General features: G+C 38.9%; 1 protein-coding gene across 1 annotated transcript; it reads right to left on the bottom strand.

Annotated features, from left to right (window-relative positions):
* Window positions 1-2267: 2267 nt before the first annotated feature.
* On the bottom strand, window positions 2268-22236 carry cbln1 (cerebellin 1 precursor). The gene is made up of 3 exons (XM_026311704.1): window positions 21750-22236; window positions 20279-20398; window positions 2268-3434 (listed from the first exon to the last, which is right to left on the bottom strand). The coding sequence occupies exons 1-3, from the start codon at window positions 22005-22007 to the stop codon at window positions 3237-3239; spliced, it is 576 nt and encodes a 191-aa protein (XP_026167489.1). The 5' UTR covers window positions 22008-22236; the 3' UTR covers window positions 2268-3236.
* Between the last annotated feature and the right edge of the window lie 249 nt (window positions 22237-22485).

Raw genomic sequence — 22485 nt, 5'->3', positions numbered from 1 at the left:
TTAACACACCTGGGGCTGTGTATGTTCTAGGGTTGTTTTCAGAAGTTATGCCAGCTTCAAGAAAATAAACTGCCAGGCCAGGTGTAAAGTAGGTTTAAGAAAAATAAAAGTCCAATTTAAGTTTTATTGATTTCATCAGAGCAAATAAATAAGAAAACAGTAGATAAATTGGTTTGATTGATTGAGAAATCAAAGAATATTGTTATAGTCTAAATATTCACATGTATTTTACAGATAATAATAATAATAATAATAATAATAATAATATAATAATAATAAATAAAAGTCCCCTTCAGCTGTAGGTTTTATATTTGTTTTTATATAAGTAGTATTCTTAGCTATTAGCCACAACTTGGTTTGACCCAAAACAAAAACAAGAAGCATTTTAATCAGGAGAATGGCAGCCTCAGATTTCCACACACAATCACTAGTAAGTTTCTCATAGAATATTTTTTTTAATTTATATAACACTGAAGTACGGAAATACAGATATTATAGTCATCAACCAGATTCAGTTTTCAGTATTAGTATTATCATTATTATCATCATAATACCAGTAGAATAGAAATGGTGGCTTAGGTTTCAATATATTAATATGTATTAATATTAATATTTGTGTATATATATATATATATATATATATATATATATATATATCTGTGTGTGTGTGTATGTGTGTGTGCGCGAGTGCGCGCATATGTGTGTGTTATAGAGTTCATGGTTGTAAGGTGGTTTCAGTGTCCAAAGTCCAACATTGAAGAAAAGCAAGGAAGGATCCGTGCTGGGAGGCAAATGAGTAGAGCAGCAGATAAAGTTCAGACATGAGGAAGAAGAAGGAGATGGACTATTTTGGAAAGTAACGGAGAGAGAGAAAAAGAGTGTGAGTGAGAGAGACAGAGGGAGAGAAAGAGAGAGAAAGAGACAGGGAGGGAGAGAGAGGGAGAGAGAGTGAGGGGATAACAGAGGTATCTAAAAAAAGGAACAGAGAAATCTGCACTTGCGGGTAAACAGCATAGTTGAAGAGAGAAGAGGATCCTGGACAGGGAGGGCTGGGATTCTGAAAAACAGCAGCAGTAATGAGAGACCAACAGTAGAGGAGTGGAGAGGGTGTACGTTGGGGCGGTGGGGCTGATGGAGGGAAGATGAAGGTGGCTGGACAGGATGGAGGTCGATTTGAATGTCTGTGTGGCTGCCAAAGACTTGATAAAGTCACTGAAGTAGCAAAGTAGAGAAATACTGCCTGTGTTACTGAGTGCATTGTGTCAGTACCAGTGTTACAACATTTTTTTTTATTCAGTACCTCCACACTTTCATTACAGTGGAAATGTATTTTCATTTCATGGTGTTATATTGTGCTTTGTGAAAGATGAAAGTAGCTAGCTGCTTCATGTAAGTCAGATACTGTAGAAACCCTGTCGGCTCCTATGTCCTTACAGGTATGTACCACCAATTTGTTTTCTCAGTTACATTTGTTAACAACATGTAACTTTAAGTTATGCAGTGCACATGAGTTTAGTGTGGAAGCCATGGTGAGCAGTGGCTGTACAAAGCACTGGCCTCTGACACCAGACTGTTAGAATATTGACAGTTTAAGCTAACAAAAACATTAAGAGAAAGATTGCGTTTGACCTTTCCAATATTACAGAAGGGCCATGATCTTTTCCTAACTTCATCCACATTCGAAGTGTCTAAACATCCATCCATTATCTATATCTGCTTATTTCTAATTAGGGTCACAGGGATCTGCTGGAGCCTATCCCAGCTCTCTTTGGGTGAAAGGCAGGGGTACACCCTGGACAGGTCACCAGTCCATCACAGGGCCAGTGTCTAAACAAATCTAATAAAAATCTGCATCATGATTTACTTTCTTTTCGCACATACTGTATTGATATGTGCTAATTTTGTAACTTGACAACACTTGGCAAAAGTGCTGATTGTTTCCTCATGATATTGATAAAAAAACAATGTAAGTCAGAAGCATTGCCTTTGTGCCAGAACATTATATGCTGTTGAAAATGTGCATTATAACTGTATATATATATATATATATATATATATATATATATATAGACATTTTACAATAATGTTTCAATATCGATATGAAATTAGTTTTTATATATTGTTTATAGATTTCATTTGTACAGTATGTGTCTACCTTTGTTACTGTCAGTCACAGTCAGACAGTATGGTTGACCTATTATAGATTAACAGTTGTCTTCAATGGTAAAAGCTGGCAAGCATGTCTATAGCAATAGCTTGTAGTAACAAATGAAAACATCCCATTTGAAGACAAAGAACAGGAAATGGGATGCAGGAGGAAAAAGCAGGGCTGTATGCATGGATTAGGAAACACAGATTAAGAAAAAATGGAAAGGACAAATGGGGAGAAAACAGATTTGCATTTCCAGAACAAACTGTCTAGGTATCTGAAAAAGCCAATACGTATTATGATAACTATAAAACACAGCTTTACAAGGAATGCAAATGTGTCCCTGATTTTGTGATCAGAGTTTAGAGTGTCCCCTGTAAAAACTCTAGTTTGGCTTTGGGGTAGAGGCTGATCCAAAATCAGTGCAATTTATGTCAAGCATAAGAAAAAAAGAGTACAAATATGACCACATTAAATGGCAGATGTGGGGAGCAGTTCTTTGAGAAACATTCTTCAAAGCTTATGTTGATGGAAATTGATGAATTAATGATTGAATGGTGAATGTGGAGGAAAGATGGGTGGGTACACTCGGGCATTAAAACACTCTGGGACATATAAATGATCAATTGCGTCTTTCAGCAGAGAATAAAAAAAGTTTTGGCTGTCCAAAGCTGCAGTCAAGCCACAGAAAAAAAACAGAGGGAGGAAAAGGATGGATGAAAGGATAGATGGAAGGAAGAAAGGAAGTGAAGAAGCTGGCCATAATCTTTCATGAAGTGGCTCCATAATTCTCTCTTTTTTACTCTTGTATTAAATTTGTGTCATGCTGTTACATCTCTCTAAAATCTCTCATCCTTCCTCTTCCCTCCTCCCTCTGCAGCATCCCAAACAGAAGTCTGTTGTCACATTCCCTCTTATATTTTCTTCTCCTCGTTTTCCATCTTATTCGTGTCTTTGTCTCTTTCCCATGCCCCTCTTCTTCCTTCATCTGCCTTTTCCTAGACTTCATTATTCTTTCCTTCTTCCACCAGCTCCTCCTTCTTTGTTTCCACCCTCTTTTCCTCCTCCTCTTCCTCTCCCTTTTCCTCTACATAGGGAATACTAGGAAGCCGGAGAAGGTGGAGTATTTCCATCCTCCCATTAGGTTTCCTCTCTCCAGTTTGAGGTAGGCCCGGTCCCCCTTCTCCATCTGGATCAGAACACCATTGCTGGCTGCCTCGCGTGTCACATCCTGGTCGCCAGCAAACGCTGAAATCACCGGCCAGCCATTGTGCATTAGGCTCACCTGGATAAGGTGGAAAAGAACAGAGAGTTTACAGACTGAAAAGGGGAAACAAAGATGCTGAAAAAAAACCTGCCAGACAAATACTTGCACACAAACGTAGGCATTCAAATGCTCAATATCATAACGACAATTACTTGCATTCAAAACATATTTTTTGTCTTCCTAGTTGAGATGCAAGATTTGTAAAGTGCTTACATACAGTGATTTATTTAAAAATACATACAACTATGTATGTGGTTATAAAAAAAAAATTATATTTCCATGATGCAGCTTTGTGTTGTATGCACATTATCACATGGATCACATGTATGCACATTATCAATAGATACTGTATGCACCTCCCTGTTTTTTTCCCAATTACCACTTGGATAACAAGAAGACTTAAAGAGACATTCACAGACACAAAGTCACAACAGATCCACACTGTGTCTGACTCAACAAGGTTTCAATGGGGAATAACAGCTTCTTCTTATAAAGAAAAAATAGCTGTCAGTGATGAATCCCCACCCTCTCTAGGCCAGCCAACACACACACATATACATACACACACAAATACAAGCACTCCCTGGATTTGTTTCACCCATATGTTTCACCAAAATGGTTTTATCCTGCCCCTGGCACTGGAGATGTACTAAAGCAAACTGAAATGAATGTTTAAATAAGAAAATGCAGGATCACTATGATAAAGAAAAGAGAACACAAGGTTCGTGTTCTGCTGCATTTGAAGAGGTGGCTGCACTCTACAGGACTATATGAATGATCATCAGCATGGGGAAAATATTCAAGCTATTTGTAAGTTAGTTATGTCATTTCATATATATCCTATCCTAATCCTATATAATATATATATTTATAGAAATAATATATATAATTGTTGTCTCTATACCACCTCATTTTGCATCTAATAGTGGAGGGTTTTAAATGACTCATGCGATCTTCTTGTACTAATTTGCTCACATGACATACGGATTGAATTAAATTGTTAAAGGCATTTGTGATAATAGGTGTCCCACACATCATGTAAGGTTTCAAGGTTCAGGCCAAAACTCACACCTGAGCCTTACATACTGTACATCAAAATATCTCTGCACACCGTGGAAGCAATGAAACATACTACTATTCCTAACTGATGAAACATAGTGATAAACATCACATAATTACACACTTATCCACCTCATTGTACCTGATGGTCAGGCAAGAAGAAGTGAGTTTGTGTGTGTGCGTGTGTGTGCGTGCGTGCGTGTGTGTGTGTGTGTGTGTGTGTGTGTGTGTGTGTGTGTGTGTGTGTGTGTGTGTGTGTGTGTGCGTGTGTGGGCAGGAGATTGAGAGCCTGTCAGAGTCAAGAGCTCTCTTAGCAAGGCACTCCTCTTAATAGCAAACTGAACATTGCAACTCAGACTGTATATGCCTGTGAATGTGTGTTGTTGTGCATGTGTGCTGCTCTGAACAGCCAGCCTATGAATTTGATGAAAACACTCAGACTATACTTAAACTATTTTTTTTAATTAGCAAGATGGAAACACAGAATAGTTCATGGCAAAACTGACCACAATGGAATTTTCTTAGTTATTGCTGCAAAAAATAATAAGATATTAGTACCACAGCTACATATTTACTGCATATAGTGATACATTTATATAATTATATAGTAATTATACCTATAATTATCTCTCAGGGGACGATTAGCAGATTTAAATTTCACATACAAATGACTGCTGGGTTTGTTCAGTTGAGTTGCAACTGAAACCATCCATTCATTCCAGCTCTCTTTGGGTGAAAGGCAGCAGTACACCCTGGACAGGTCACCAGTATTCACTAAACCTCTTGGTCCAATTCAGGATTGTGGTGGGCTGGAGCCAATCAAAGCTAACACTGGGTGAAAGACAGTTTACACCCAGGACACATCACCAGTCTATCACAGGGCTGACACATAGAGACAGGCAAACACTCACAGTCACATCTTGAGACAATTTAAAGTCACCAAGTAGCCTAACCCCAATCTGCATGTGGTTGGACTATGGGAGGAAGCTGGAGTACCTGGAGAAAACACACGCAGACATGAGAAGAACGTGCAAACCACTGCCCCACCATGCCACCCCCAACTGAAACCACTACTGATAAAATGTTGTCATACATACTGTACAGTAGCTTCTGTAGTTACAGTATGTACAGTGGCCATGGGGGACCAAGATAAGGCAAAGGAGCCATCACTGAGTATGACATGAGAGCGCTTTGCTCTGCCTGTTTGACCTGAACTTGACTCTTGTTGAACACATCATGTGCTATTGGGAAAATAACTCTCCTCCTTGTTGATGTTTATTCAACTTCTGCTTTTTAGTTTGACAGCTTCACACTCCATGTTCTGATGCATATTTGTCCTCCCTCAGAGGTCTAGAGCTGCCAACTGGTCAAAAGTCTTTCAAACAAAGGCACACAATAGTACTCATGGATGGAAGGAGTCACCAATGTCAGCAAGTTTCAGCTTTAAATTTGAGGGATGTTAATAACAGACCAAAGTCATGTTTTTGTTGAACATGGTAAGTTGCAGCACAAATTTAAGTATTTTTAAGTACGCTATGTATTTTTGGTCTATCACAGCAAGCAAAAATAGGTTTATGCCATTGAAGTCTACGAAATTTAATGTAATTACAATAATCAGTGCAGACTTCTTAAAATCACATTCACATTCCAAGAGTCTTCCATTACCAAAGGAAGATGAGCACTCAAATGAAGAAACATGAAATGTGGATCTCATCCTGCTGTGCAGCTGGCATCAGTAACTGTCACCTCTCCAGATTCAACCCTTTGCCCCAGAAATTAAATTTATATAGAACTAATGTGCAGATACATTTTGTAGGAAACTTCGCATATTAGTAATGAGGAATTGTTAATAGCCTATGCATATTTTGTAAGTTTCAAACAATATATTGATTTTCCACTAAAATGTCTGATCTTGCAGTACAATGTCCAGTTGTAGCGTCTGGAGCGTTCTATGGTTATGTTTAACACATGGTTAAGGTCTAGTTTAATATAGAAATGATTTCAGATGGGTATTTATATTTAAAAAGTGTGTTTGTTGCCTAAACCTAACTGCAAATGAGATTCAGGATGCAAACCATATTCTCTGGTGTGACAGCTGTGCACTTTGCACACCCACCATGCACCCTAACCACCACCTAGTGACTCTACTGCCAACAATAAATGTAGTGCTTTGTTCATTCATTAAAATAAATAAATAAATAAATAGAATTGCTTCTGAACAAAATCCAGCTAGAGAGACAGCAATAGAGAGACAGCAATTCCATTGCTACAACATCATTTGCAAAGCAGTTTAGTAGTATATGAAAGTAATTTCTAGGAGACAGGGTTGGAAGATTTGATGAGTGAAGGAAACAAGTGCACAATTAAAACAAATGACACATTACTTTTATGGAGGCATTTCGCAGGCAGTGTAGCAAGTGTCAGAGAGATGTAGGGTGGGTTGGTGAAGAAAATGAATTTATGGTAGTAAAAAGGAGTACACCTGGAAACGGCAGTTAAAATGAACACAGGTGCATATAGTCAGTAAACACAAGTAAGATGGCAGGCACAGATAAGTGCAACAGGACAGGTAAAATGGCAGACATAGGTAACCAGCTTGCAACTAAGAATAACAGGACTTGCAGAGAAGAGACAGACAACAGATAATACTGAGGACACAGGTAATAACTGTTCCCGGGCAAAATTGTGTAGAACAATGTCTCAAGAGGTACCAACCTGTTCCTATTCTTAGATCTTCTAATGTTGATGCTTTATCAAGTACTTTCTCCCTCTCATGCAGACACCAAAAATATGTCTGGCATCTGTTGGAGATGGGTTATCAGTAGAGAACACTGTCAACCCCCTCACGTCAGTACTCAACGCTGTTTTTATGACATATTACATTAAGGGAGAAACACTACATTAAAGGTGTAGTGAGTGATTCCAACTACACATTTCTCACATGTCTATTCCTTGTATGCTCCACAAACTCCAGGTGGTTGTGTGCAGTCATTTCTTTATAATTGCTGAGAACTGGATTGGAGTTGGGCCGCCTTGTTTTAGCCAATCAGGACAAGGAAAGCACTTACTCTTTGAAAGACATGAGTAGAAATGCAGACGTTGCCCTTCTTCTGCTAGGCATTGTTTGCTACAATCCATTGAAAATCGTTATGGTCAGTCTGATGGTCAATTAGGTGATCTTTGTGATAAATTACATTAACCATGTCACATGAGCCTGTTTTCTAAATCAGCTTCTCCATGGACATTTGGCTAAATTGCAGATTTTGCAAATGTATGTTGTGAGACTTCAGCCTTTTTCTTGCAATGTGGAAGCTTGACTTTTAACTTTATTACCCATGAAGAGCCAACCTGCTGGATTCTGACATGTCTCCTTTGGCATCGGCTCTTCTCTCAGTCAGATCACGGACATGGTAATGTGCGTTCATGAACTCTGAGGAGTGTGGTTATGACACCATAACTGCAACAGATTGTATAGGTGCTGACCAAAATATCAACAATAATTTGCCAGAATCCCTGACTCTGCCTTTAAGAGGAGGTTGACTCAGATGTTGACAAAACAGATGTTTTGTCAAGTATCCTGGGCTTGTGGGTTATATTGTGTCTCCCAAACAGATGCATATATATGTGACACCAAAATACAATCAGTTAGCATTTGACGCCCTGGGATGAGAATGTTTTGGAGATATAGGCAAGTACACACTTCTTCCCAGGTAGCCTAAGAGACATGGGTAAAGAAAACTCCTGGATAGTTTATCTTTATCAGATAGCAGTGCAGAGAACACAGGTGAGGAAACACACTCCCTAACACTGAACAGGGAATTCTGGAAATGCAGTTAAGTAATAACTCTTGGGGAAAGTGACAAAGATACAAGGTGATAAACAGGTCCATGAAACATATGTTTGCAGACAGGTAAAGTAAAACAGTCCAGACAGGGAGCAAACAACTGACCAGATCCAGTGAAGATATACACAGATGAGCCCAACAAATACAGACAGGGTGAGCAAGGTTGGAGTCTAAATGGGAAAAACAGGCTGTTCACAAAACAGGTATGCAGAGACAAATGTGGAAGGGACTGAGTGCAGCCTGCAGGATTTTATACTGACTGGGTGATAACAGAATCAAGAAGTGAGTGTGGGTGGCGCAGGGCAGACCTGGTAGAGTGAAAGGAGAATGATGGCAAGGGACTGGGTCTAAAATTATCAGGGAAACACAGTGCTAGTACCAGGACTGGGGATGTGACATTAAATGTCTACTGCAGAACTAACAAGTACTAGTATGTGTTTCCTTCCTCACTAATTATACTAAATGCATATGTCAGTAGTTACCAATGCCAGTCAGTAAGGGAAAAAGCTAATAGGCTATTTCCCTAGATACCCACATAACACAGACACAATCTTTACGTCTTTACAGTCCATTGTTGTTTTGCCTAGTTAAGCCAACTAGACCCATTATGTTTTACACTGCCAGGCTCTATCAGGCAAAATAATGGCTTTTTGGCTTTCACACAAAGGTGTCTGTTGAGGAGAAGCACCAAAGTGACTTTGTTAAAACATTATGGGACTGTTTAAAAAGAAAAAGCTTGTGTGATATTTGGATTTTGGCATGTGAAAGGCAAGTCAAGACTTTATGTACAGTATAAAAGACAAAAGACTTTTACTGAATCATCCCACTAAACTGCATTGCTATATTTGGTATAAGGAGCAAGTAGAGCAGTTCTTCTTTAATTTGGGCATCATAGTCTTTTTTCTTTTTCTTTTTCTTTTTTTTTTTTACAATATGGACTAACATAAAAGCCCTTCTTTAGATTCAGATCTGCTGCGGCAAAATTATCATTGTGACATACAGGCTGTACTTTGTACCTTCTGTTTAGATTCCATAATTTTGTGTGTGTCTTTATGTGACACCTGTTATTTATTAGGTATTATATACCCTGGTAATCTACAAAACTGCTAGCTTTTACAGAAAATGACATTCCGACATATGCCAACATGTAAAATTGGCAGAGGATTTAGAGAAAACAATGTAACTCTGAAAGGGACTTAAATCGTTCTCTCTCCCACATACACACACACACACACACACACACACACACACCGCTAGTAGGTCAGCGTGTTGTATGTGCCAGTGATGTATAACTCTCGTAAACATCTGGCAGTGGATTTGGAAGAATGACACTGTGGCCACCACACACACACACACACACACACACATGCATGTATGTGCGCACACACACCCTTATGCCTGTGTGAATAAAAAACATGTGGTGGTTGTGCCTGTGTGTGACTCCCCTAATTACACACACACACATACACACACACTGTGAACTACACCCTTACAATTAGCAGCCATAAATATAAAAGCATGATAATAGGACTGTGCATCGTGTCAGGTCTCAATCGATCTGCATTCATTAATGCATAAGCACCAATTAACTGGCTGAGTACGAGAGAGAGACAGAATAACAGCGATAAAGAGAGTGAGAGGATGAGGAAGCAAAAAGAGGATACATAAAAAGAGGAAAAGGGGTAGCAGAAAAAGGGGTGAAATGCAGGACAAAGCTGGAGGGGGAGCAAGAAGGCATAAGATAGAAAGTCTGGCTCAATATGTAGAATGAAGGGGCGTGATGTCTCAGTGCAGCACTTAATGCCAACGACATGATGACATCCTATTATTGCATCATCAGTTCCTGTCCAGTCAACTGTCTTGACATGGCAATGATACTCTTATGTTTTCTTTTGTCCTAGTTGTTTTTTCTCTTTTTCTTTTGCTATGTCTTTTTTTCCTCTTCATCTCTAGGTATTTCTCTTTTATCTCTAAATCTTTTCATTTGCTTTTCTTGCCTGTTTCTCCTTGGATCTTTTCCTGTCACCTTTATTTTTACTCTCTTTCTACCTATTTGTTCTATCTCATCCTTCTCTTTCCAGACAGATACATGGAGATGGGACACATGTATAATCGTACATCTGGCTGTGGCCTGTGACCCCCTTCTGTCTTTAAAATTGCAAAGTGTTCTATAGTGGAAGAAGTTTTCTAAAGTTTGCAGCAAAGTTACTCCAGGCCACAGTACAAAAGCAAACATCTAACAGAAAAGCAGTGTTTTTGGGGAAAGACTGACATCATTGGATATTAGTTGCAGATGAATGCAAAATGTAAAAAATATTACTGTACAAACTCTCTTGCACAGAAGCTTTGAATGATTAACTGATTAGCTTATCTTAACAGTGAAGACAAGTAAATCACAGTGTTAATAGTTAGCAATTCTACCCTATTCTACCCAATTCTATTGCATTGTTCAAAAATATGCAGAAATGTTGAGTCACTCTCAGCAGGATCTTTATTCATGAACACCAGCTTAATGCACTGCAATTTGACTTAAAACATATATGTTGGCAAATAGCAATCAAATAATCAGCACAGGGGATTGTGGGTGACGCTACTTCCTAATGAATGTAAGGAAACAGTGGAAATTTGGTGACGCATCGTAAAATCACTGTCTGATTATTTGGTGCTTTTTTATTTATTTTTTGCATGTTTGAACATTACATTCTAAACCTACACTAGCTGCTTTCTACGCAGGGTGGTGTTTTTTTTTAACCCTTTCCAATACACTTTTTTCCCATTCTTTTCATTTTTCCATTTTTTCCATTCCACAAATTTAAAATTTTACTACAGTAAGAATAAAAAAAAATATCTAATGGTATGTTTACACCTAGTATAACTAATATACAACTACATTAGTAAGAACATGGTGGAAGTGATAGTAACTTACTGCCAAAGTAACTAAACACTGTCTGCTATTTATTTACGTTCTAAAGTGAAAGTCGCTGTTCCCCAGCCAAAAAATTCCAGATAGAAGTTGACAGTGGCTAATCAAAAGATCACTTTATCACTTTTACAACAAAGAGTGACTGCAACATAGTACACTGTTTCTCGTCTTCTAATGTACGTTTCCTCCATCAGTGCCGCAGTGATCACTGCAGCCTCTCTACCTCTGCTGGCACAGCAAGACAGGTCTTTGCCTTTGCCTCATTGAATCTGATGATACTGTTTTCTATCAGTAACTACCATAAAAATATGAATGAATTTTCACAGATAATTTTAAAAACACTGGACATAGAGGGAAAAGGGCAAGGAAAGTTATGCATTTTTCAGTTTGACTGGTCAAAGAAGGCAGAACAACAGCAGTGGCTTCACAGCTGAATTTTAAAAGGCTGCATATAATGGTCATGGATTGGTTAGGCCTATAAATTATATATATATTCAATATATTCTAATGTGAAGCAAATTGCAGACATATGTGGAAGAAAATCTATACTTACTATAGTATAAATGTAAATTACATGTAGAGTACCATCTACTCTTTGAGGTATGACTGAGTAGGTGTACTGTATGTAGGCCTTCATCACAAAAAAACCTCTGACATGTAACAGTAAGAAATGTGCAAGTGTTAATAATCAAATTAATGCTGACTGAATTCAATTTAGCAGGTTCAGCGTCAGAGTCGTAATGAGTGTGCTGGCTCACAGTCACACTGTATCACACATAATCTAATTGTTCGCTGTTCAAAGGGCTAAATAAGATCTGTTTTGTTCCTGTGTAAACACAGCAGTAGGGCTTAGATACTGCAAATGCAGATGTGTTGTCATACACTGTAGTCATTTCAGAGGGTTTCAATTGAAGCAATCTGTAATTACAAACTAAGCAGAAATGATGCAATGAGATGGTGGTAACCAGAGAAAAGGTCAGACCTTTACCGAACTATTTACTTTATAGACCAGGCAGAAAAACAGATCTTACAGATGTCAGCAAATCTTCACCAGTCTTCATCAATATTGCCTCAGGGAAAAACATCATTAACTTGGGGAAGCCAATGGGCAAAGCCTTCAGCCATCATATTTCTTCCTTAGTGAGAGGCAAAACATGCATCTCTGACTCATCAGTTACCAAATGTCATACCACAGCAAAAGAGGAAAAGTAATTAAGATAAGTCAGTTGAGAACATCTACAACACCAGATAGACCTGTGATTCTCTGATATAGCATTTACTGTACAGTGTGCACCCCAAAAAGGCTGAAGGCACCAGTAGATTTCTCAATAAGACACCACATAATACAAATGAGAAAATTAAATATTATTCTATTTTAAATGTCAAAGGATGTGAATAAAGGTAATAAAGTAAGTAGAATATATTTACAATCATGAGAAAAATAAAATATTTAGTTTCATCCCTTTTTTATGAAAAAACTGAACTTCAGTCAAAGATGAGATATGCCACTCTGCCATGTCATTTTGTGGCCTCTGACTCAACTGCAGCTGCTCTTACAATCTGCTCTTTGCCCTGTGCAATGCTACCACAACATGCCATGCTTGTTTCACCTCATGGACACAGTTCTCATACACACATATACATCAGGTATTATCTTAAAAACTATGACAAAGTTAAATTGTATAGGTGGATGAAATTACCTGACTCTAGACCTGAGAAAGCTGTGCTCCTGAAGGTTTTATGTAGACTGATCATTTGTGTGCCTCCTTGCATATGTGTTGTTTATTCCTTTATCGGGGAGCTAATTACAATAACACAGCAACCTTTGTAGTGTTGATATTAATAGTAAAGCTCAACATTTTCCTATATAAAGTAAGGTTCTACCTTGTGCAAAAGTTGTCATTTTAGTCATATAGCTGAAGCAATTTTTATATGTATTTCAATCTAGTTTTGCTGTTTATATGGTATATAATATTATCAGGTGCAAAACACATCTACATTTCTGATAAGGTCCATCTACCTAATTTATCAAAACCAACTCTGATATTTGCTCTTTGATTTGCCATTAAGTTTAAATCTATCAGACCAATGGTACATTGAAGGTGAATGTTAGCGACCTGTCATGAACATATCAGCTATGGACAATGTTTTAACACCTATCATCAACTTTGGAATTGTAAAGAAAAAAAACCCCACAAAAGAGCCTTTAATACAGTTCCCTAATTTTTATTTGCTCCACTTGAAATGCAAAGATTTATGAGAAGCACTAGAAGCCATCAAAATATCATATCAAGGCAACCTCAAATTTACTTTTCTGAACTGACCACAAATACAAGCAGCTCTGACTTTCAGGGCTACAAATATTGCATCTGAAATAATATTTTGTTAAAAACAACATACACCTAGTTTAACATTACAGTTTATTGCTTGTTGATGGAGGGATAATCAGACTGGGATATATGTGAGTGTGAAAGGCTACTAAAGCATGTTAATAAGCCTTTTCCTTTGACTGTTGCCACAATGTTTGGTCCAGTTCTGATTTGCCAGCACAGCTGCTGTGGCTCCATATGAAATACTTTATTCTTTAATCAAAATTGCATGGTTGTTAAAGTATACAATGTGTGGCCTTTCAGAAGCCTGATGTCACCTGCATGTTTTTTTTAATTTTAATTACAAAAAATTACTCTGAAAGGTGGATTTCCCCCAAGTTTTACAAAAAAATTCAAAGACTCTAATTCTATTCTTTGAATGTCATCTATGTAGGTTTTAATAAGCTTATTTATAATTGTTGATCTGAGACTGTAGAGCAAATCCTGAGTGGTTCAATTAAACACTGCTTTAGGTCTAAAGAGCTGTTGGCAAAACATGTAAATGTACTTTTTTTAGAATATGTCTACAGTTCTAATGATTCACTTTTACTGGGTTTTTGCAAGAAAATCTTGTTCGGTTTAAGGACAATGATTATTCAAAGAATAGTTTCTCTCAACACCTCCTCCTTTTCACACATGGGCACATGAGCACAAACTTTCTATAATGTTCTGCCAAAATGAGGAAGATTAAACAAAGGTTGACTGGATAAAAATGAAACGAAGCATCTGGCTTGCTCTATGTGTGTGTGTGTGTGTGTGTGTGTGTGTGTGTGTGTGTGTGTGTGTGTGTGTGTGTGTGTGTATCTATGTGCATGCAGACAAACCACACAAGATGTACAAAGACATACAAATACTTTTACACTAGATATTTATCACAATAATTTAACTATAAATGACATTCATACACCAGCACCAATTAAAGCAACATTTACTATGCATATTAGGTATATTTCTCTCTCTTTGCTACCATCTCTGCTTAACACAGTGACTTTGGAAGAACACTGACTTGTACAGACTTTAATCATAGCCTTCAGCTTCTGACAGTGGATGATTTTAATGGCACAATGGCCACTGCTGTAATCCATTAAAGTGTCACATGAGACAAAAGAACTAATGGTATGACATGAGCTGAAAGGGGACTTTTTATTTTTGACCCTTTAGAGTATTTTTAAAACATAAAAAAAACATAACCAGAAGACATTGCTCTTTATTCCTAGATTCTTAATTTTTAAGGTTGACCTCTTAAATCTTAAATATAAGAGATATTATAATGTGTGATATCAAAATCATGTACTAGAACTAATTTATGAGTGTTTCAGTCATGAAATGGGTGTATATTCTTGAAGTATTTTTTTCACATACAAACATCACCACCCTAGGTTATCCTTAGCTAACAAGGCCCAAAAAGAACGACTGAAGTAGATCCAAAAAACATCTATTCGTATTCTTATCATGGGGTGGTTATATGGCTTTTCATCTAAAACTGAAAAATCAAACTGGGGTAAAATACTACAAGTGAGAAAAAATTTCTGAAAGTCAATAAATCTACCATGGTACGGCAGAAATGTCTACACCCACCCTTTAAACAAGCTCACAAACAAGCAACTAAAAATACATTATGTGTGAGGCTTGACAGCTACAAGAATATACTGTCCTTCTAGCCAGTTGCAGGCAAACCAACTCCATTACCCTGTCTTTTCTTCTGACTTTCTCCTTCCACCATTTCAAACACAAGAGAACATAAGAACAGATAAGATGTTTATTTATGTAGCTTTGACTTGCCTCTCATTTCCCTGCCTCTCTAGCACATGAGATGAACACTGACAGAGCCAGTAGCACAGGACTCGTCTGTTTCTATTTTTTCTTTGTCATTACTCAATTCATGCTGTTGATTCTGTTCACACTTCACACTGCTGGCCACTCATTTTCCTCAAGCTGTAGTACAGTGGCTGTGTAGTGACACATCCTAGTATTTCTTACATTCTCACTATTTGTGAGGTGCTACTGGTCTTAAACACTATAGCAGTGTCACTGAAATGGGCATAGACAATGTTTAAAATGTTTACGAAGGAAAATTAGGAATTATGTCTTCTAGACTTTCATAAAATAACTAGTCACAGAAGTCCTCTAACTTAAATATCCTGTATGCAATACATGTTTCGCTGCTATCCTCTGAACTTGTATTAGTGCCCCTACAGCAGCGTGACCTATGCCTCTGATAAAGTGTTAAAAATCATTGCTTAAAACGAACTAATACTAATAATACTTTTATGATGTGGCATTTTATTATTCATCCATTCTCTATAAGACTTATCCAATTCAGGGTTGTGTTAGGCTGAAGTTAATCCCATCCCATCCATTTCAGATGAGAGGTGAGGTACATCCTGCACAGATCACTAGTCTATCACAGGATTGACACAAAGAGACAAACACTCACTTTCACACCTGAGGGGTGGGAGTGTTAGTGGACTGCTGCAGCGAGTCTGGTTTTGAATACTTTTTAAAATTACTAACAGGATGTGGTTAAGGTAAAGCAAGTTGGATTTAATAGCTGGAAACTTATAGGGTGAATGCCAATATAAGACAGGTATAAGAGGACAATAAAAGAATTTCACTGTAAAAACACATTTTTGATATATTACATGTTGCATTTTCACATAATTGTGACACATAAATATTTGTTGCCTAGTTACTATTACCCTATAGTATAATAATGAGGTACTAATGGTAAAAGGTATAACAAGGTATAATGAGGTGATCACTATGACAGTGTCTATAGTGTAATGCTGCAGAGAGATTCAGACTATATTAAATACAGTAAACCATTATCTAAGGATGTCTAGATAAAATGTGGCTTTAGCTAATATTAAGTTTCATCTTAATATTATATTATGGATATATACACATATCAATCTCAGAAAGATTACTTACAGGCAAAATTCCTCAGGTAGCAAATAACATGCTGTAATGGTAAGTGTGAATATATTGCTTTCTAATGAAATCACTGACTATGGTCTCTCACTTGCCCTGTAAAAAGTATTCTAATATTCTAACACCTGTTCAGCAGTATCTTAAAAACTCTGCTTCATTTGTATCTTAACATGCTATGGTAATTTACAGTGTTTCCCTTTTTCCCCACTAGTATGTATAAGTTATAAAATTAAGTTTATAATCCTTCCATCCATTATCTTCTGTTTATTACTGCCAGAGTCGCAGGGGGGCTGGAGCCGTTCCTATCTGACACTGGGCGGGAGGCAGGTTACACCCTGTGAAAAATGAACCTTACAACAACGAGTTAAATCATAACCCCCTGCAGTGTAGTTAGTAATGACATTGTTAACAACACTGATGCTAAACACACTGGATAACTGCAGTATCCTTGACCACAGTATTACTAATAGTCTTCTAGCTATAGTATACAGTACCGGTACCATGTACACCATTTGGTGCTGTAAATAAACTGAATGGCATTTGAATATTGAGCATGTTCCCTATTTCTTGGGACTGAAATACAGTATGTGATGACCTCACTGATTCAAGTTCAATATCAAAGATGTGTATTACAAATTAACGTACAAACAATGATTAGCACTGACACAGTTGCAACAATTCTGCATTACTCCAGAAAGACACAGTCACTCTGTGTCAAAATGTAAAATAAGTTCTTATAATCCACACAGCCCTACGTAAAAGTAAAATCTCTTATTTTTTTGGGAAGTGTGCTATCAACAGCTTGAAGCAGTGCCTCCAGGTTTTCTTCTCTCAATAGCAAAATGATAGTAACAGAAAGGCTTAATAGACACACACAGCATAAGGCATTTTAGATGTGTTACTTGTGTAGCTTTCACTCATGCAGAGCTGCTTTAGCCTGAGGCCTTTGTGAATGCCACTTCTGAACGCCTGGGTGCTTAAAAATACTGTTGTAAAACATCACTTATTCACACTGCAAATAAACAAAAAAAACTGAATCATAACATTTTATTTGCTGTTATTTTCCATCCTCTTTTACATCTCCTGACCAAAAAAAGTATTTTTCTTTTAATCATCCTTTTAGAAATTTAGATCCAGTGCCCTGCGGAAGACCTTCAACAGCACCAACATCTACCTAACACTGTCAAGCTTATTAGTAATGATGGGACTGGTGGGTTATGTTCTGATTTCTTTAGAGCAGTGCTATTTAAAAAAAAAAACACATTAAGCCATGTCTAATACTTCAAATTATATTCAAAATGCTACATGAAGCATATGGTTGAAAAGCCCATGTACCTGTCCAAAATGCATCTTACATTTTTGAGAACTATGTCCTACGAGCGCCTCGTGTGTTGGTTTTTCTGATCTGTGAGCTTTCTTTTCCAAGTTGCAGGTACAAGATGTTCAGTATGGAAGAGGGAGTTTATTTTCTTCCATTTAAGTGGCGGTGGCACATGTAAGAAATGTAACCCTACAACAAGAGGAAGTGTTTGATATGTAGGTGGGTTTGAAGAATAATGTAAGCAAGCTATCCATTAGTGGATGTTTAGGTGTAGCTGATGGGGTGGCATTGTGGGTAGTGTGGATAGAGGAGCTGTCTTTAGATCAGAAATGCACTGTATTTAATTTGCAATACTTGTATTTAATTGCTAGGCAAAAACAAAGAGAGAGATGTTTGTGGTGGCTTTTTGACTCATGTATTTCTCACACCCCTCACAGACAGGCAGATCCATGCACAGGAAAGGACTGATGAGTGATGGAACAAACTGTTTATCCCTTTGTACATCTACACAGCATCCGCTGATCAATAGTTACTCATGGTGTCTGGCTTTCTTCCTACCTCTCTTTGCCCTGCCTGAGCCTTGTCTTTTTCTTTCTGCCCTGTCCATTTTTTGTTTTTCAATGACTTGTCTCTTTTTCTCTTCTATGCAATTTTCTTTATTTCCCTTATTTCTTCTGACCCTCTTCCCAGTCCTCTCTTCTTTTCAGTTCTCCATTTGCTATCCATTTTTTCACTGTTCACTTCTCTTCATTTTCATTTTTTCTTCATTCCCTTTCTTTCCCCTGGTCCCTCTTAGCTTTTCACATTTAGTCTCATCCTTTCCTTTCTTTCCAATCCCCTTCATTCCTACCACTCTCCTTTTCCTGCTGTCTTTCATATCTTGCATGCACCACAGTAGCTCCCTCTAAGGCAATCAAACAGTGGGAGTTTTCAACACAGCAGATGTGCTGGATGGATGGGATGATGAGTAGAAGAGGTTGAGGTTGAACAGCACACAGACTGGATGCTTGGAGGAGAGATGGCAACCTACACCTGTCTGTTATTTGTCCGAATTATGACCTGTCACAGCTTAACCTAATTAAAATTTAAAAATCTGTTTTGTAAAACAATTAGGACTTTACAGGATTTGGACTAAACAGGAGTTGCGCTTAAGTGATGTAGCTCTGTGGTCTTCACATTCTAGTTGCTAAAAGTCACTCAATTGACTATTAAATTCTGAAATTCAGTTTTAGCTTCTAACAGTAGGCTATAATACAGCTATACTGTTTCATACTGAAAACACATCGAATTGACACAAGTAACAGTACCAGTGGTAATATGGCAGGCATTATCACCACTGCGTTCTGCATGGTATGACAGACTTAATTACCTCAGTGCCATGAGTCAAGCATTTGCCATTCATGGTCTATTTGCGTTCAGTCACAGAAAGATGACTGGGAGTATGTGCTAGGCTTGACATAGCTTAGACCCCCCCCTCCCATTTCGCCTGCCCTCCTTGTTGTTGTTATTGTTGTTACTGCTGCTGCCATACTAATTAATTCAAGACTCCAATAATAAAGTATAAGTAGGAAAACATAATGCCAAAGCCCTGGGGAGCCAACAGCATAATTACACAACAGTTTAATTTGTAAGAGATACATTGTAATCAACGCTGCGTGGTTTGTAAAGCGTCATCACGTGCATGTTAAATGCTGGAAATGGGCTTAGAGACTGCTCAATGCTTCCTATCACTTGACACATCAAAAGAATACGAAGGATTCTGCATCTAAGGCACAGGGAAAACGAGTTGTTAGGAGGATGAAAGGAGACTTGTGATGGGGCACGCTGCGGGCACTGTGTGTGTCTGAATTAGTGTGTGAGAAACAAATAAGTGAAAACATGTTATTTCTACATAAAAGCCATGTGACTGTGTGTATGAGTGAGAAAATTAAAATGCCTGTCTCTGTTTGCTCTGTTCAACAATGTACTTAATGTTTTAATCTTCGAAATAACCAGAAAATCTGAGTCAGCCTGCTGCCGCCTCTTTTCATGATAAGAGACAGACAGAAGGAGACGTCGCTGTCCGTGGTGCTGAAAGGAAAGCTGCTGGAGCCGCGCGCCCCTCCTCGTGCTCACCACAGCAGCCGGTCCTCCTGCCGGCTACACGCGCTTAATTTGGCTCTGTCCTCTGTGCATGTATTGATTAATTATGATTGGGCCGGCGGGTGGCGGGCGACTGACTTTCATCTATTAACGCCCGCCTCCGTCGTTCTCTCTCGGGAAAGACATCTCAAACATCTACAAAACGACTGCGGCTGGTATTCAACTTTTATGAGGAAATAACAGCGTGGAGGAGGGGCGGCGCGTGCAGGGGTCCGCGCACAGATACACAAGCACACGCATGCACATTGAAAGCCAAACACGAACACGCGCTACCTGTATAGTTTGACGGTTGTAGACTTTCACTACGTGGAAGTTAAAACTGTAAATCCCTTTGCGCGGTGCGATGAAATTACTTCTCTCTTCGTCAAAATTCCTCCCAACGTTTACTAGAACCTGAAAGAAAGAAAGAAAGAAAAAGAAAAAGAAATTCCGTGTTAACATTTTCTGTCTTAGATCTTTGCACTATTAACACGAAATCACAAGCAGGCGATCCCAAATGTTTTCATGTAACAAACTACAATACAGTAGGTCCATGGACCCCTTGTGGCAAAACATATTCTGAGGAATTTTACCATGGATTATTTAGTAGGCTATTGACCTGTGTAATTGTCTGGGGCAAACAGAAAGCTTTCTATTTCTATTGATAATCTTCTGAAGTAAAAAAGTTCATCTCTTATTTTTGATAGAGGTCTCTAAAGGCCCCACACATTCAGCTCCGCTGATGGAGAAGGAATAACTCCTCTTTTATCCGAGCTTTTTTGTCCCTGTGAGAACTTCCAAACTTTATGGGGAATGAAAGGGAAGTTAATCAATCTTTCAAATGAAATTTTCAATTATGCATCTCAGCAGCCAAATGTCTGGTTTTATGGGTGGAGGCGAAATATGGCGTGTAATTGAACGGCAGTTTGAGGGAGAATTAACCTTTAACGGCAGGCGGGTAGGACCTCGCCCCTCGACCTGCAGTTCTAAATTATTTCGGTTCCCATATTGCATACTGTCAGCTCTAAAAGTTGAAATATTCAGAAGGTTTGCCTGCCAGGCTTTACTTTCCTAACCACTATGGTAATGTATTCCCTATAAAAAAGAATCGTAACGAAACAGGCAGGTTTCCGCTCCACTTTTGATTATACTGAGAGAGAGCAGCTCTCTGCTGTCCATGAAACCAGTGCTAGACGTGCACAGGATGCAGCTGCGCGTACGTCCAGCTACTGTGGCATACATCCAGTGCCAGATATAACTGGGATTCTTGGTTTTACCGTCTTTTTCTCATACAACACACACCGAGACTAAGCTGTGTGTTTACGGCACAAAGCCTGTAGCCTGTTTGGAGTTTTAAAATATCTGCATCAAAAACTAGGGAAGCTGTCTCGGAGATGTCTCGGCGACAAGAAATGGCACGTTTTGTCCGCTCTGTTGCCTCTGAAAAATCGGCTGTATGACATTCTACACTTTCCTCCGATGATAATCCCAGTTGTGTGACCTCCACAGACTACAAGACCGCTACCAGACCGGTCGGCGTTCCTGACCATTAAACACGCAACACGCAAACACCATCCCGAAACTTCTGGTCCACATCACCCCCACCACCAAAAAAATAAAACCCTAAAACTGACAAGACTGTTTTAAATCAATTCCAAACTTACTTTGTTTCTTTGACTTTTGAAGCTATTGTCAGCCTTTTTTATATTGTAACAACAACAACAACAGAAAACAGCATATTGCAATAGAACCGAACTGCTCCTACCCGGTCGAAGTAGATGACCATGGTGCGGTTGCTCATCTCGGAGGGCTCATGGTTGGTGTTCCGGACTGCGGAGAACGCCACCTTGGCGCTGCCCGAGCGCACCGAGATCCCGAGCGCCGTGCCCGTGGGGTCCGAGGTCGGGTTGGAGTCGCAGACCACTAGACACTTCCCCTCCAGGACGATTGGTTCCGTCTCGTTCTGAGCGCGGGCCGGGCTCGCCGCGAGCCACACGGCACTCAGGAGGCAAAACGCCAGCATACCGGACCAGAACGACGAACTTGTTCGGTCGTCTTCACACCTTAAACCGTGGGTCGATTCCCCTTATAAAAAGTAAGGCAGGAAGAGTTTCCCGGTGTTCCCCGGATGAACCTTGTAAACGGTTGTTTTACAACTAGATGCCACTCCGGTTGCTTTTCTGTTTAATTAGCCTACAGCAAGTCCTGTCTCTCCCTCGCGGAGGCTCTTTGAGGGGAAAGCAGACGGTTTATTTTCAGCCTTCTCTCCTCCTTTTATTTTTTCAAAAACCAGTTTATTACCTCCGTATCTCCGGGCGAGTTTCCAGTTTTCACCTGTTCTTTTCACCTTTTCTCACTTCTTAGCAGCTTTTCTGTCACTTACAAACACAATGAGCGGGAGTCGCGCGCGGTGCAGAAGGACCCTGGACGAGTGACGAGGCAGCAGAACTCATAGCGCGTGAGGGGGGGGGGGCTTCGTCTGCTCTCTCTCGCTCGCGCTT

Source organism: Mastacembelus armatus, chromosome 6 (genome assembly GCF_900324485.2).
Source record: "Mastacembelus armatus chromosome 6, fMasArm1.2, whole genome shotgun sequence".
NCBI classification, from domain to species: domain Eukaryota; kingdom Metazoa; phylum Chordata; class Actinopteri; order Synbranchiformes; family Mastacembelidae; genus Mastacembelus; species Mastacembelus armatus.
Note: the sequence above shows the minus strand (reverse complement) of the source record. Positions and strands in the feature narration are given on the sequence as shown.

Excerpts from the sequence above, each read along its gene's own strand:
- cbln1 (XM_026311704.1), bottom strand. The coding sequence starts at position 22,007 with ATGCTGGCGTTTTGCCTCCTGAGTGCCGTGTGGCTCGCGGCGAGCCCG. Across the intron at positions 20,399-21,749 it reads TGGTCATCTACTTCGACCGG|GTTCTAGTAAACGTTGGGAG; the intron begins GTAGGAGCAGTT and ends TCTTTCTTTCAG. Across the intron at positions 3,435-20,278 it reads ACAACCGTCAAACTATACAG|GTGAGCCTAATGCACAATGG; the intron begins GTAGCGCGTGTT and ends CACCTTATCCAG.